At 48.9% G+C, this 16728-nt stretch overlaps 1 protein-coding gene across 8 annotated transcripts in view; it reads left to right on the plus strand.

Annotated features, from left to right (window-relative positions):
- The window catches only part of adgrb1a (adhesion G protein-coupled receptor B1a), a 658584-nt gene that overhangs the window by 504829 nt on the left and 137027 nt on the right, over positions 1-16728 (plus strand). For all 8 annotated transcript variants that reach the window (XM_085992449.1, XM_085992450.1, XM_085992451.1 and 5 more), the window contains 2 exons: positions 34-137; positions 7309-7411. In XM_085992449.1, the coding sequence (XP_085848575.1) occupies positions 34-137; positions 7309-7411 (207 nt within the window). The remainder of the gene's footprint in view (positions 1-33; positions 138-7308; positions 7412-16728) is intronic.

Genomic DNA, 16728 nt, shown 5'->3' on the forward strand with positions numbered 1-16728 from the left:
TCTAACAGTTTCCTTATTCTGGCTTTCTCATAGAACATGGACAAAGTGATCCTGCCTTCGGTCACTCTAATCGTTGGTTGTGGAGTTTCCTCATTGACCCTCCTGCTGTTAATCATTATTTATGTATCTGTCTGGAGGTAATGATATACAATATCATTTTTTTAATTGAACTGACTTGCAACTTATATTCAAAGCGTTATATATCTGCTGATATGCAGTCACAAGGCCTGAAATAATTACCAGCTTTTGATCCAGTGGAGAATAGTCTTTAAGAAGTGACCTACTTGATGCAGCATATTTCTTGATGACCTTGACTAAAGAGGTCATTATAAAGAATTTAAATCAATTAATGCTCTATAAATGTCTCAAGGATATTTTCCAAATCACTTTTTTAATTAGTTTTTTTTGTTTTTAATTTGTTTTCAACTCTTCTCCCCTCCCCCCCCATCAAAAAGTCTCACTTCTGTCTTGGTGGTTTTTGTGACATGCTGTTCCATAGACGGGAAGATGAACAAGCAACTTGCTCCGATCCCCCAAACAGTACCACTCTTGAGTTGATCACTTTGGTCATCTTCATATATCCAGAGGTATTCACCATCTTAATTCCCCCCCCCCTTCTTCGTAAAGAAGTGTGGTGTCCATTTAGCACATCGTTTGAGAGACCAAAAAGGCTAAATTTGCTACTGTACTTTCTTCAAAATGTTGCTGCTTGTTTTATTTTTATATTTATTCCCCTTCAGTTGTTGTTAAAATGAGCAGGCAATGGAGACGTAATGCTGCATCACACTGGCTCACTATCCTTCTAGGAATATGGTTGAAATTCATTCCAGGCTAATAGGATGCAGGTCTCCTCTCTTTGCTGGCAGTAAGGGTCCCATGTTAAATTAACTTGGCCAATCTAAACCCAGCTGCTACTAGATGTGAACTTCTTGCATAAAACTAAATTGACAATCTCACTCAGATAGGCCCCAAGGATGGCTAGTGTCAGAAATAGGAGATGCTCTTTTTTGATTGAAATTAGAAGGTAAATTGTTGGGACAATGCAGAGCGAGCTTTATTCTGTATTTTACCTATGCTGTATCTAACCTGAATTTGCCTAATATCGATATTGAATGCCCAAAATGGAAAGGTCCATCATTTCTAACACTAATATTTTTCTTCTTTAGGAGTAGAAAAACTCTCACAAAACTAAAGAATAAAACAGAGTGAGCAACAAGAGTCAAACACAGTAAAACTTTGTTATAATAAATTCTATTGATAGAAATCTTCTTCTAAAATAACAAGTAGGATTTTGTTCTTGGTCTGGTAAAGCCAGTACAGGAGCTCTCCGGATTGATTTTTTTTGGTACATTGTTGTGAAAAAGATGACATACGAAGTGCTCTTGCAGAGAGCTGGCACGGGCTCGATGGGGCAAATGGCCTCCTTCTGTGCTGTATACATTCTATGATTCTACAAAGTTTGTTATTAATTGTAAAGTTTTCTAAATTTTGAATTAATTAAAATAGGAGGAAAGTTTATTTTGGTATATTATCCATGTTGATTATAACATAATTAATGGCTACTTCCTGGCTTACTAGGCTGTAATTTTTAAGAACAGCTGAAAGACCAGTAGAGTTAAGAGTGACCCTAGGGTCCAGGAAGATTAACCGCACTGTTATGGTGCTACTGCTTCATGGGTTGGTAGAAGACTTGCATAACAAAACATAACGTGCTGTTCATATTAACATTTTAAAAAGAAAAAAATGGCATTGCAATTATATTGTTCTGTTGATTGATTTTACCAAAATACGTTCACTACACCAATTTATATGTATTGAATTTAATAGAGGTAGGGTCAGCAGTGTGCGGTGAGTTTCTGATGTCAGCTAGGCTGCTTACATAAAGAGGCACTGAGAGGAGGATGAGATCAACTATGCAATCTTCAGATCGTGAGAGTGAGCAGACAAACTATTCTCAGGCCTCGGTCAATGCTACTCTGTAGCTTTACTGGGTGATATGCATGCCCAGCTCTGAAATAGGACACATTTTCTTCATAAATGCCATTTCTTGCGGTTACTTACTTCCTAGCCCTGGAAAACTCAACATGTTTGAAACCGAAACACAATACTAAAGCGAACAATGTTAATATCTTTTGTTGGGTGACCAAAGTGGAACATCTAGATATTTTATTAAAAAAAACACATTTAACAACAACTTGAATTTATGCAGAACCTTTAACTTGCTAAAACATCCCAGGGTGTTTTACAAAGGCGAAGGCAAAAACAGACACTGAGCCAACGGAGGAAAGATTAGGAGGGGCGACCAAAGGCTTGACCAAAGAAGTGGGTCTTAAAGAAGGAAAGGTGGAGGGATTTAGGGAGAGATGTCCAGAATTTGGAACCTCGGTGTCTGAAGGTGTGGAATGATGGTGGCATGGAAGGATGGGAGAATGCGCAAGAGACTTGAGTCAGAGGAACAGAGATTATGAGGGAGGGGGGAGGGTCGAGAGATGAGCGAGACAATGGAGGGATTGAAACACAAGGATGAGAACTTTAAGTGTGAGGTCTTGGGAGTCAAGGAACCAATCTAAGTCAGTGAAGTCAAGGACTTGGTGTGGAATAGAGTACAGGGAGTAGAGGTTTGGATAAGCTGAAGTTTATGGAGGGTGCAAACTGGAAGGCTGGCCAGGTGAACATTGGATTGATCGAGTCTTGAGGTGACAAAGGCATGAATGAGGGTTTCAGTGGTTGATGGGCTGAGGTAGGGGCAGAGGTAGCCACTGTTGCAGAGGTGGAAGTAGGTGGCCTTTATAATGGAGAATATATCAGCTTAGGTCGAACGATATATTAAAGTTGCAAATAATTTAGTTCACCTTGAGATGGTGGCCAGGGAGGGAGAATGCAGTTGATGGCGAAGTTACATAGTTTAAAGTGGGGGGCCAGAGACAATTGCTTCGCTCTTCCCAGTGTTTAGCTGGAGAAATTACAAATGATCTAAGACTGGATGCCAGGCAAGCGGTCTGATATTCATTAATAGGAATATTTTCAAGCTGCAATTGTTGAATCTCAAGCAGGAGATGTATGCTCAGAACACAGTCTCAACTTGCCCTGTGGAGTGTGCATGACATTATTAACTTGATTGTGTAGGAGCGGAGCGAAACTCAATTGTGGGCAGCGATCCCTTTCTGAAGCACACGGGTGTATGCTGGATTGATCAAGCATTAGCATTAAAAACACTGGTGGACATGCCTATGGTGGGCTGGATTATCCTGCCCTCACACTTAAGGAAAGCACAGCCGGAAGGGGTAGCATGGAGAGTACAGCATAAGGAAAGGGTGAAAAGGAAATAAGGAACTACAAAAAATCTTAATTAGAAAATAGATAGAGTATTAGTTATTTTTACTTGGACAAACACAAGTTTTAATTGGAAATTTGATACAATACTAGTTTTTTACTTAGATTAACACAAAAATAATCACCTTTAAAGGAATGCTTGGAAGAATGATTGCTAGTAATGTCATTCGACTGCTAATAGTCTGCCCAATAAAAATCTAAAATAGAAGTTTTCCTTTAATTTCAAAGTCACATTTCTGCTACCCTCCGGGGCCTCTATTTTCAATGGAGACATGCTGAGCAGGCCTTGGGTGTGTGTGTCCATCCAACTGGAGCTTGTAGGCAAGTTTTTGGACTGGCAGGATTGGTTTCTTGTTCTGCCTGTCACTCAAGCCCATCAAATTTGAGATGTGAGCAGCTGGCTAAATACTTGTAAGTGAAAAGAAACTTAGCCTGTGGAGGGATGAGTGTACAACGTACCCTTCACTGGGGCGGTGAGGAGGCAAGAGGAACACCCCCTCTGCCACAAATCAAAACATGGCAGTCTTTTAAGTTTCAAATATATCTCTGGCATAGCAATTGCATATTTTGATAGATTGACATCTTGTTGGTCTCGACAAGCCAAGGATAGCTCAACGGGTGAAACGGTGGTTAATCAAGTGAGGCTGGGGTTGGGAGGCTCCAACACAGATTGGTATTGATTTTAATACTCGCACAAAGGTCACAGTTACATTGATCCAGGCAGGAGACATAGGAGTGAGATTATGAGTATCCAGGATTAGACCCGAAAGGCAGAAAATTGATTTGGAAATAGGAAATAAAACTGGCTGCAGGAGCAGTGAGAGTCTGCTGAACCAATATATGTCCTTGAGCTCCTAAATTGGAGCGATGGTTTCAGTTACTTATTTTGGGGAAGAGGAGCTGAAACAGAGACAGATTATTGATCTAATTACAGGAAACTTTGTGCTATCCGGAGGTGAGCTATCCGGCAATCTGGAGCCACCAGCAAAAATCAGCAGCCGTTTTTTATTCTTTTTGTTTGTTTTTTTTGCTTTGTTTGAACAGTCAAGCTGTGCAAGGTCTGTGGCTATAGCAACAGCTTCAGCTACAGAGCTTGCAGGCCACACCCGAGTGTTTAGAAGCTGTTGCTAAGCAACAGTGTTTGTTGTCAAATACGGAGATAAGAATCTCCGTATCTCTCAACATTAACTCTGGAGAGTATGGCAGTTTTGAGGCAACGGCAGCAGCTCGGTGCCGTGGGTGCCGGATAGCACAAAGTTTCCTGTATACTGTGGGAAGTGGCGTGAGCTACAAAACAGTCCTGGCTATGAGTGACCTATAATTTTATGTCATAGGCAGCCTGCAGTACAACAAACCCTATTGCCCTATTTAATAGCTGTATCTATATATGTTGTAGATGAACTTGTTCAAGAATGCATTTTTATACGGATGTTTTATGAAACACATGACTATTGTTAAATTACACTTATTTGTGATAATTAAAATAAATAAAAATACAGAGTATCGTAGGGTCATACAGTAGTATCAGGCGCTCCATAACACTGTGACTATTAATTATGATGTAACTTGTTTTTAAATATTTGTTACTTGGGACCATTTCAAATCATTACTTCAAAGAAATGGGACGCTATTTGGTCTGTAAATATTTAAATTATGACTTAAATACATAAACATTACAATTGACATATTCGGGAAAAAATGTACAGGAAACTTTGTGCTATCCGGCACCCACGGGACCGAGCTACTGCCATTGCCTCAGAACTTCCGGATAGACCAGCGTCAATGTTATCAGATAGGAGCTTTTCATCTCCGTATCTGACAACAAAGACTGTTGCTTAGCAACAGCTTGTCAGCACTCGGCCCGTGGCTTGGAAGCGTCTCTGAAGCTGTTGCTAAGATACAGAGACACTTTCCAGAGCCTGCCTGTGAAAAGAATGCTAGGAGAAGAAAAAAAACCTAACCAAAACGGCTGCTGATTTCTGCCGTTAGATCGAAGTTGCCGGACGTTCAACCTCCAGATAGCACAAAGTTTCCTGTAATTGGAAATGGTCACCTTTCTATTTTATTACTCAGTCGTTCATCTATTAAAAGTGAATTATTATTAATCCTTATTGCTACGGTCAGGGCGCTTCATGCTTAATTATTTGGACATTTGGTTTGTCATTACATCCAGTGTGCTGCACACCAAGTGGCCATACTTCTGAGTGTGAGCCTAGATAGTGAGTGTTGGCAGACTGATCAGTAGTGGAGTTGGGGAGGGGCATCACAGCCATACTCTACCTTGCCTTCACTCTTCACCTATCACACGAACTGCCCCATTTCCTTCAGGGTCATTGGATGGCAGTCAGGAGTGGAAACCCTGATTTCCCATCCCCTAGCCTGAGCCTAGTGGCCCCCGCACCTGCCTTGGTCAAAGGTCTCGTAACTCAGCATAGCTGTGAGATTGCACCTCGAGTCCTCCTAGTCATTATGGCTTCAAACCAATGCATTTAGCCACTGAATCATAGCTTCTTACTCATTTAACAAAATACGCATAATATATTCTAAATAAATATTTTTAATGAAAAGTATGATTTTTCATATCTGTAAAAGTTCAGAGTACAAAAACTAACTACTTAAACACCTAGGCATTCTTGAGTGTTTCTTTCTACTTCAGTGACTAGTACACTGCCCATTGATTGAAAACCTGATCCATGTTCATGAAAGCTGAGGGTCAATCACCGACCCCTGGATTAAAGCCCTTGACACTGCATGTTTATTACTTTCAAGATCAGTTGTAGTAGACATTTATTCTGTATAATCAGCAAATCAATCACTTATTTGGAAGGCAAATCCATCATGATTGAAACCAATACCAAGTTAGATCAACCTAAGATTAACTAGTTTATTTTTTTTTAACTAACGTTGAATTAAAGTGAAAAGGTCATTTGTCGTCCATTGTTAGGCCTAATACGTCCATTAGAAGCTGCAGATTTTGGAATTATCCTCAACCAACCATGTTTGTGATATTCATGGCAGCATAGCTTTCATTGGAGATTGTTTTTACAGGCTTCAGAGAGAGAAAATTACACTGGTCCAAGTGAATGCATCTTGTGATACTGTACTTCAAACACATTGTGATATCCCCTCTTTCTGCCAATTTTCTCCCCCCCGCTCCCCCCTCCCAATTCATCTTCCTTTCCTGTGGAAGTTGGCTTCTTGCTGGAATTTGATTGCATGGGCACTGATCACCCTCTGATCCATTGATAATTGAAATGGCCATTTTTCATGGGTGAGCCTGGCGAGTGTCAACAGGCTATTTGACTACAGGGAGAATCACATCTGAGCCTGATCCTGTCCGCACCCAACATTCACATGTGCGTGCTTGTAGTAAATTAGGATTGGGAATTCTGACCGATTTTTATTCTTCTCCTCCCTAACTCAAAGACATTGAGGTCAGTTGTAGCACTCCCGTCGTCACCCCAGCTCAGATCAGACAATTCAGCACAGACTCGAGATCAGACAATTCAGCACAGACTCGGGATCAAACTTGGGGCCTTTCTAAGTTGTATGGTTTCTATGGCACTGATTGCCTTATCCATCTGAGTCATTGGGAGCCAAGTATATTTTTAATTTTCACCCACTTGTGTTGCCATGGCAGAACTCCTAGACAGTATTCCACACCGTTGAGGTAAAGGACAATGCGTCCAGTTTTGTATGAAAGAACTCCGCTGAGATGAGGCAAACTGACGGTCTACGAAAAACATTCGGTTAAAACTCTGATCCTCCTGGTTAGGAATCAGATATTTTAGCTACTAGGCCAATACCCGAGAAGCTCTTGTGCTATTCCCTGGCACACTTTATTGGACTTTACTCTGAAGAGGGTGTATATGGGCAAAATTGTTGAGACATTATGCTAACTATTGGCCACCTGGCTAGTGATCCTTCATAAGTAACGTCTTGGATTGTAACTTTTGTTTCTAATGTACATTGCAGGTACATTCGGTCAGAACGGTCGGTAATTTTAATAAACTTCTGCCTGTCAATCATTTCATCAAATGCTCTCATCCTGATAGGACAAACTCAGACAAGAAATAAGGTAAGTGATTTAGTTTTAACTGAAAACTACATGTGCATGTGAAAAGTGGGGATGCATCTAGATGCTTTAACCTGAATACTTTTACTCTTATTTAATTTAAAGAGATTCAAGATAAAATGGAAGACCGTTAGGAAACAGAAATCTGAGAAATAATTGTGGTTTATTAATAACTGCAGGTGTCATCCTTGGCTCAGAAGGTTGTGGGTTCAAGACCCACTCCAGAGACTTAAGCACATAATCTAGACTGGCACTTGAGTGCAGTACTGAGAGAGTGCTGCACTGATGGACATGCTGTCTTTCTGATGAGACATTAAACTGAGGCCCTGTCTTCCCTCTCAGGCGGATGTAAAAGATCCCACAGCACTATTTGAAGAAAAGCAGAGGAGTTCTCCCGGTGTCTCCCAACATTTATCTCTCAATCAATGTCTAAAACAGATGATCCAGCCACTTATTTCATTCCTGTTGTGCAAATTGGCTGCCGTGTTTCCCTACATTACAACGGTGACTGCACTTCAAAAAGAAGTTCATTGGCTGTGAAGCACGTTGGGACGTCCTGAGGTCACGTAAGGCGCTATATAAATGCAAGTTCTTTCTTTAGTTTCCTTTTTAAAAGAAAGGCTTGCATTTGCAAAGTGCTTTATCACGACTCAGAAACATCTCAAAACACTTGACACATACGGAATTACGTGGAAGTACTGCAATAACTTCTAATGTTGGCACTGTGGGAGTACCCTCTCCACACGTACTGCAGCGGTTCAAGATGGCGGCTCACCACCACCTTCTCAAGGGCAACTAGGGATGGGCACATCCCATGAATGAATTAAAAAAAATGTGGAACACATTTTTCATGCAACAAGATTACATAACAGCAATTAAATAAATCATCATTAATCATTTTTTATTAATGTTGCTTGCGGGAGAAATGCTCCTCTTCAAGTAGTACCATTGGGCCTTTCACTTCTACCTGAATCAGCAGCACATGGCTTTAGTTTGATATCTGTTTCAAAGGACAGCGCATTTGACAACATGATACACTGGAGTGTTCTCTCAGTTTATGTGCTCCAGTCCTGGATTACATCTTTCTTAGTTCAAGTCAGCTGAGCCAGGCTGACACTTTTAATGCCATTGGCTTCCTTTGTTGTGTAATTTAAACTTGATGCTGCAAAGATATATGAAGTATATACTGTAAGTATTCAACATTGGCCAAATTCTAAAAAGATAGGTTATCATGTTAGGTGGAGACTCAGTAAGAATTGGAAACGATAGGTATGTAAGACCCTTTTTAGGACTTCCCAAAATAAAGAAGGGGCGAGCAACAAGTAAAGACCCACCAATCAAACATTTAAAATCCCAAAACAAAGAGAATGTTCTGTTTTTATTTCAGATTTTCAGTAATTGCAGAATTTTTCTTAGCTGCCAATTAAATATTTTTGAACATGTGTAAAGAGATAACCATTCTTAAAATTTTTCAGTTTGCATGCTATAATCTTGAAACAAATATGACAGTAATTCTGGGCATGATAATCTAAATAGATTGCATAACATAACGTAACATAATATGAAACTACTCCAATGTTGCAAACTTGGTTTTTTACTTCAGTATTAAGCATATGATCAGTAAAAAAAAACCAACAAAAATAAATCTGAATCGAAGCACTAAGTTTTAAACATTTGGGCCTAGAAATTGGATTGCTCAGCGTCCATTTTCCAGGCAAAGAAAGGGGGCTGATGGGTCCGATATCACGTGCCGGGATCTCATGCTCGATATACGGCAGCGACATGTCCACCAGTATATTGGACAGTGCTGCTTTCCTACATCCCTGCCGGCTGCCTGAAAGCACCGCTTGCTCAATTTAATTATGCAATGAAGGGTCCTGTGTCTGGAGCCTTCTGCCATGTTGGACATAAACTCGTTGGAGCCTGTGCAGCAGAAGCTCCGACAGGTTTTTTTTCTCCTGTTTCCGCAGCGGCCTAACCAGTGATCCTTAAAGTGATTGTTGGAAGTTGTGGAAGAAACACATGGGTAAGTACCACAGTTTCCACCTGACGACTCAAAAGAACCCATGTCGCGTGGTTCCCTCGCCCATCAGTTTAGGCGCCACGGTTGCTGCCGTTGCTCTGTTTGCACCCGAATACGTGCGTAAACATAGAAACAGAAAGATAGGAGCAAGAGTAGGCCATTCGGCCCTTCGAGCCTGCTCCGCCATTCAGTATGATCATGGCTGATCCTCTATCTCAATACCATGGGGTCAATTTTCTGGCCACCGTCGGGCGGCTTTTCATGCGGCCGGGGACCGAAAATCGGCGAAAAAGCGGGTCGGGACCCCCCCCCCCCGCTTGACTCCCCGCCCCGTCCGACTTTCGGACCGCCGTTTCTCCATCACCCGCTTCAGTGCCGGCCGCCGCTGGCGGGACTGGTCGTCTGAGCACTAATAAGCAATTATCAGCTTGTTGAGGTAGATTTTCCGGGGCCGTTGCGACTTTGAGGCTTGCCCCACATCAAACCCGTCTGCGGGGAACCCCGCTGCTGAGACCTGATGTGAAGCTTGCCGGCTTGCTTGCTCGCAGCTGCAGGTCAGGGAAAGCTGCGATTTAAAGGGACAGCACTTGTATGTTGAAGGACCTTGTTGCAGGTTTGGGGCTACTTCTTCAAGGCTTAGGCACAGCTGTGGAAGGTTACAGCCTCACACACTTCTCCAATGCGATCTCCTGGGAAGCCCCTCTCGCCACCCTCACTCAGCGCTTCCTCAGCGGAGGCATCTACGAGAGCATGGGACGCCTTTTTTTCCTTCCCTTCTTGTCATTAGAGGATCTCCAGCAGCAGAGGCAGCAGCAGCAGAACCAGGAACAGCAGGATCAGCACCAGGAGCACCAGGCTGCTGCTCACTCACCTGAAGCTGCACAGGCCAGAAGGGGCCAGCGCTTGGAAGTGGCTTGAGAGCACCTTGCTGCGCTTTAGGAGGCCATGGGGACCCGTATCTGCACTGGCAGTCCTACTCAGCAGGACTTCCATGAAGGTCTGGTTTCTCTGTTCAATAGATGGCCAACGCTCCTCAAGAGATGTCATTCTCTTATGAACACTCACCATGTTTTCCGTACCCTGGCAAGTTATCTCCTCCATGGAGGTTGCCAACTTTTCCATGGTGATGCATTCATGTGCCAATGACTCCACAAAGGCTCTGCTCATGGTTGCTATGGACTTCTCCATTCGCTCCACACTCGCAGCGACCCTGGAGACAAAACCTGCCAGAGACTCCTGCATCTGTGCATGGAGATCCATCACCTCTTCTCTTGCGGATGGACCCAGAGGCAGAGGGTCAACATGCAGCGCAGCTGAGCTAAGCTGGCAGAGTCCTGCGCCCTCCGACGAGGACTCTCCACTGCTGTCCCTGTCTCCAGAATTTGCTGAGGCTCACTTGTGAGCTGTGAAACACCAGGTGACAACACCACTCTATGTCCCGAAGGTCCCCCCGAGGTGTGAGTGTCTGCGCTGGTGCTGGGTGCGCTTACTTCTGCTGACGCTGCGCCCTCAGAGGTTGGAGCTTCCTCTGAGGAGTCTGGCTGCACAGCCTCTTCCTCCTCCACAGTGAGGACGGGGGCTCTGGATGGTACTGTGGGGGAGTTAAGGAAGGAGTTAGAGATGTAATGCCAAGGTTCTTCTGGTGACTCCCAGCGAGTTGGCATCTGCTGACACCTGCATCCATGCAGCATTGGTCTCAGTGGGAGGCCTCTTCCTCCCTGACCTAGGGAAGAGGACCTCCCTGTGGGCCCTAACCCCATCCAATAATGCCTGCAGGGAAGCCTCGTCGAATTTGAAGGCAGCTCGGCCTCTGCAGCTGGTGCAGGCTCCTCTGCCATTGTGCAAGAGTGGCTGAGAAGCCTGCAGAGGTAGAGAAGCTTGCTGGACACTTTGAAAGCACCACGAATGATGACATCATACTGTGGGGATTTCTGACTCGAAATGGACAATTAGCAAGGCTTCCCACATGCTGGGAATTAATTGGCCACTTGAGGGAAAATTGCGTGGAGCTGGCTGACACTTTTTTATGTGTGTCAGAAACCCCACATTCGGGGAAACCCGACCATTTCCCACACAGGCCGAAAATCGGGGCCCATATTTCTGCTCTCTCCCCATACCCCTTGATGCCTTTTGTGTCCAGAAATCTATTTCCTTCTTAGCTATTTCCAGGCCTTGATTTCTGCTTATTCCTCCTTCCCAATTCTTTCATTCTCTCATCTAGCTATTATTTGAACTACTTTTTATTTTTAACTAATGAATATACATCGTTTGTTCTATCTTTTAAAAAAAGTTTTAAATACTTTTGCACCTGCTTTCTTTGGTATCTCTGATCCCGCTGTCCACCTGGGAGATGGAACTTGGATTGATAAAAATTGGGCTTTGATTGCCTGAAAACCAGCTCTGGTGATCATTTTGTCGACTGATTGAGTGTTGGAATCCGACAAGTTTTGATGAGCTAAATTGAAATTGCAATTTTCGAGAGTGAAATTGAAATTGAAGTTGTCTCATCTGCAATACCAGTAACCCAGTCTTGCTTGGACGAGCTAACTCATACACAGCACCGTAAGGGTTATTAAATACTATATCTATATATATAAAGCGGCTCTTCTGTCTGTCTGTCTGTCTGTCTGTCCGCCTGGTCTCGATGCGTTTGGAAGTTACAGAGCGTACCGACGCGCGCGTCGCCTCAAAAGAAAGCTTGCGATTCCGGACCGGTTATAGGCCTATTTACGTTTCGGCCGGACAAAAATCCCGCCCGCGGTATCCCAAAAACGTTCAGCGTTCCGCTCTCATTAGCGACCGTGTGACGTCGAGGTCTTCCTACAGTTGAGTGTCGAGTGACTCGACGATTGACCAATCCTACGCTTGGGTGACCTGACCGGTCGACCAATCGGTGCGTGTGTGGGCGGGCCCTATCCTTCTGAACCGAGGTGAGTGGCCGCCATCTTGATTTTTCACGATTTTTTCCCCCACACTTTCTGTGTGTTAGGGAACTAAGGTAAATATTTGAATTATGTGTTAGGGAATTAATTAACAATTTATTTCAGTTTTATATTGTGTTTAGCAACCCCCCCCCTCCTCCTCCTCCTCCTCACCCTCGTGCAGGGGGGTACTCGGTGCTGGTCTCCAGGCCCGCTGCAGGCAGGCCTGAAGCTCCAAAAATTTCTCTATCTCTCTCTCTTCCCTCTCTCTCTCTCTCTCTCTCCTTCTCCTCTTCCCTCTCTCTCCTCCTCTTCCCTCTCTGTCTCTCTCTACTTCCCCCTCTCAGGTTTGACGGTGTCGGGGCCCGAAGTGAGCCGCTCTAACGGCTGCCAGCCCGCGGGGTTTCCCTGCCTACTCCCCGCTCTAACGGCCGCCAGCCCGCGGGGTTTCCCTGCCTACTCCCCGCGGGCCGCCTCGCGGTGCTGGCACTGACCGCGCATGCGCCGCCCGCCCACGAGAGCCCGCTCTGGCTTTTTTTTTAAAACGGCAACCACGCATGCGCACGGCCGTTGCGCAGCCGCCTTGACGCCGGCACGCATGCGCACGGCCCCCGTGACGCCAGCACACAGCCTCGTGAGATCGCGGGGGGTGCGAGCCTCGGGAAATCGCGGGGGGGGGGAGAGCCTCGGGAAATCGCGGGGGGGGGGAGAGCCTCGGGAAATCGCGGGGGGGAGAGCCTCGGGAAATCGCGGGGGGCGGGGGGGGGAGAGAGCCTCGGGAAATTGCGGGGGGGAGAGCCTCGGGAAATCGTGGGGGGGAGAGCCTCGGGAAATCGCGGGGGTGAGAGCCTCGGGAAATCGCGGGGGGAGGAGAGCCTCGGGAAATCACGGGGGGGGAGAGCCTCGGGAAATCGCGGGGGGGGGAGGGCCTCGGGAAACCGCGGGGGTGGGGGTGCGGGGAGAGCCTCGGGAAATCGCGGGGGGGAGAGCCTCGGGAAATCGCAGGGGGGAGAGCCTCGGGAAATCGCGGGGGGGGAGAGCCTCGGGAAATCGCGGGGGGGTGGGGGGGAGAGCCTCGGGAAATCGCGGGGGGGGGGGAGAGCCTCGGGAAATCGCGGGGGGCGGGGGGGAGAGAGCCTCGGGAAATCGCGGGGGGGAGAGCCTCGGGAAATCGCGGGGGGGAGAGCCTCGGGAAATCGCGGGGGGCGGGGGGGAAGAGAGCCTCGGGAAATCGCGGGGGGGAGAGCCTCGGGAAATCGCGGGGGGGAGAGCCTCGGGAAATCGCCGGGGGGAGAGCCTCGGGAAATCGCGGGGGGCGGGGGGGGGAAGAGAGCCTCGGGAAATCGCGGGGGAGAGAGAGAGCGAGAGGGTGGGGAGAAGAGAGAGGGGGTGGGGGAGAAGAGAGAGAGCGGGTGGGGGAGAAGAGAGAGAGAGGGTGGGGGAGAAGAGAGAGAGGGTGGGGGAGAAGAGAGAGAGGGTGGAGGAGAGAGAGGGGGGTGGGGGAGGAGAGAGAGGGGGTGGGGGAGGAGAGAGAGGGTGGGGAGGAGAGAGAGAGGGTGGGGAGGAGAGAGAGAGGGAGGGTGGGGGAGGAGAGAGGGAGGGTGGGGGAGGAGAGAGGGAGGGAGGGGAGGAGAGGGGGAGGGGGGGAGGAGAGGGGGAGGGGGGGAGGAGAGGGGGAGGGAGGGAGGAGAGGGGGAGGGAGGGAGAGAGGGAGGGTGGGGGGGAGAGAGAGGGTGGGGAGGGGAGAGAGGGTGGGGGAGGAGAGAGAGAGGGTGGGGGAGGAGAGAGAGAGGGGGAGGGGAGGAGAGAGAGAGAGTGGGGAGGAGAGAGAGAGGGAGAGAGGGGGAGGGGAGCGGAGAGAGGGTGGGGGGAGGGGAGAGAGGGTGGGGGGAGGGGAGAGAGGGTGGGGGAGCGAGGGAGGGTGGGGGGAGGGGAGAGAGGGTGGGGGGAGCGAGAGGGTGGGGAGCAAGGGAGGGTGGGGGGAGGGGAGAGAGGGTGTGGGGAGGGGAGAGAGGGTGGGGGGAGCGAGAGGGTGTGGGGAGGGGAGAGAGGGTGGGGGGAGCGAGAGGGTGGGGGAGCGAGGGAGGGTGGGGGAGGGGAGCGAGAGGGGGGAGGGCAGGGAGAGGGGGGGGAGGGAGGGAGAGAGTAAAGCAGGGAGAGACGGGGAGGGAGAGAGAGGGTGAGGGAGGGAGAGCGTGAGGAGAGGGGGAGGGAGAGTAAAGCAGGGAGAGACGGGGGAGGGAGAGGGTGAGGGAGGGAAAGAGTGAAGGGGTGGGACAGGGAGGGAAAGAGTGAAGGGGTGGGAGAGCTTACCTTCTTCCTTCCTTCGCAGGGGTCCATTGGGCCACCTTCCCCACCACCCCCCCCCCCCCACCCTGTCGCGCTTTCTCTCTTCCCCCCCCCGTCGCGCGCTCTCTTCCCCCCCGTCGCGCTCTCTCTCTTCCCCCCGTCGCGCTCTCTCTCTTCCCCCCCTCGCGCTCTCTCTCTTCCCCCCGTCGCGCTCTCTCTCTTCCCCCCGTCGCGCTCTCTCTCTTCCCCCCGTCGCGCGCTCTCTTCCCCCGTCGCGCTCTCTCTCTTCCCCCCGTCGCGCTCTCTCTCTTTCCCCCGTCGCGCTCTCTCTCTTTCCCCCCGTCGCGCTCTCTCTCTTCCCCCCATCGCGCTCTCTCTCTTCCCCTCGTCGCGCTCTCTCTCTTCCCCCCGTCGCGCTCTCTCTCTTCCCCCTGTCGCGCTCTCTCTCTTCCCCCCCGTCGCGCTCTCTCTCTTCCCCCCGTCGCGCTCTCTCTCTTCCCCCCGTCGCGCTCTCTCTCTTCCCCCCGTCGCGCTCTCTCTCTTCCCCCCGTCGCGCTCTCTCTCTTCCCCCGTCGCGCTCTCTCTCTTCCCCCCCGTCGCGCTCTCTCTCTTCCCCCCGTCGCGCTCTCTCTCTTCCCCCCGTCGCGCTCTCTCTCTTCCCCCCGTCGCGCTCTCTCTCTTCCCCCGTCGCGCTCTCTTCCCCCCGTCGCGCGCTCTCTCTTCCCCCCGTCGCGCTCTCTCTCTTCCCCCCGTCGCGCTCTCTCTCTTCCCCCCCGTCGCGCTCTCCCTCTTCCCCCCCGTCGCGCTCTCCCTCTTCCCCCCGTCGCGCGCTCTCTCTTCCCCCCCGTCGCGCGCTCTCTCTTCCCCCCCGTCGCGCTCTCTCTTCCCCCCCGTCGCGCTCTCTCTTCCCCCCCCCGTCGCGCTCTCTCTTCCCCCCCGTCGCGCTCTCTCTCTTCCCCCCGTCGCGCTCTCTCTCTTCCCCCCGTCGCGCTCTCTCTCTTCCCCCCGTCGCGCTCTCTCTCTTCCCCCCGTCGCGCTCTCTCTCTTCCCCCCCCACTCGCTCTCTCTCTTCCAACAACAACATGCCCTCGAAAAAGTCTCTCTCCTCTCTCTCCCCCGTCTCTCTCTCTCTCCCCCATCTCTCTCTCTCTCCCCCAGTCTCCCTCTCTCCCTCAGTCGCTCTGTCTCTCCCCCCTCAGTCTCTCTCTCTCTCCCCCCTCAGTCTCTCTCTCTAACTCCCCAGTCTCTCCCTCTCTGTCTCTCTCCACATCTCTCTCTCTCTCACCCCTCAGTCGCTCTCTCTGTCCCCCTCAGTCGCTCTCTCTCTCTATCTCCCCATTCTCTCTCTCTCTCCCCAGTCTCTCTCTCTCACACTCCCAATCTCTCTCTCTCACACTCCCAGTCTCTCTCTCACACTCCCAATCTCTGTCTCTCACACTCCCAATCTCTCTCTCTCTCACTCCCAATCTCTCTCTCTCTCTCTCTATCTCCCCCCCCAGTCTCTCTCTCTCACACTCCCAATCTCTCTCTCTCTCACACTCCCTGTCTCTCTCTCTCACACTCCCAATCTCTCTCTCTCACACACTCCCAATCTCTCTCTCACACTCCCAGTCTCTCTCTCACACTCCCAGTCTCTCTCACACTCCCAATCTCTCTCTCTCTCACATTCCCAATCTCTCTCTCTCTCACTCCCAATCTCTCTCTCTCTCACATTCCCAATCTCTCTCTCTCTCACTCCCAATCTCTCTCTCTCACACTCCCAATCTCTCTCTCTCACACATTCCCAATCTCTCTCTCTCTCTCACTCCCAGTCTCTCTCTCTCACACTCCCAATCTCTCTCTCTCAGACTCCCAATCTCTCTCTCTCACACTCCCAATCTCTCTCTCTCTCACACTCCCAATCTCTCTCTCTCACACTCCCAATCTCTCTCTGTCTCTCACACTCCCAATCTCTCTCTCTCTCACACTCCCAATCTCTCTCTCTCACACTCCCAATCTCTCTCTCTCTCACACTCCCAATCTCTCTCTCTCACACTCCCAATCTCTCTCTCTCTCACACTCCCAATCTCTCTCACACTCCCAATCTC

This window comes from Somniosus microcephalus, chromosome 7, assembly GCF_052327205.1.
Source record: "Somniosus microcephalus isolate GS21.2 chromosome 7, FLI_Smic_1.0, whole genome shotgun sequence".
Taxonomy (NCBI): domain Eukaryota; kingdom Metazoa; phylum Chordata; class Chondrichthyes; order Squaliformes; family Somniosidae; genus Somniosus; species Somniosus microcephalus.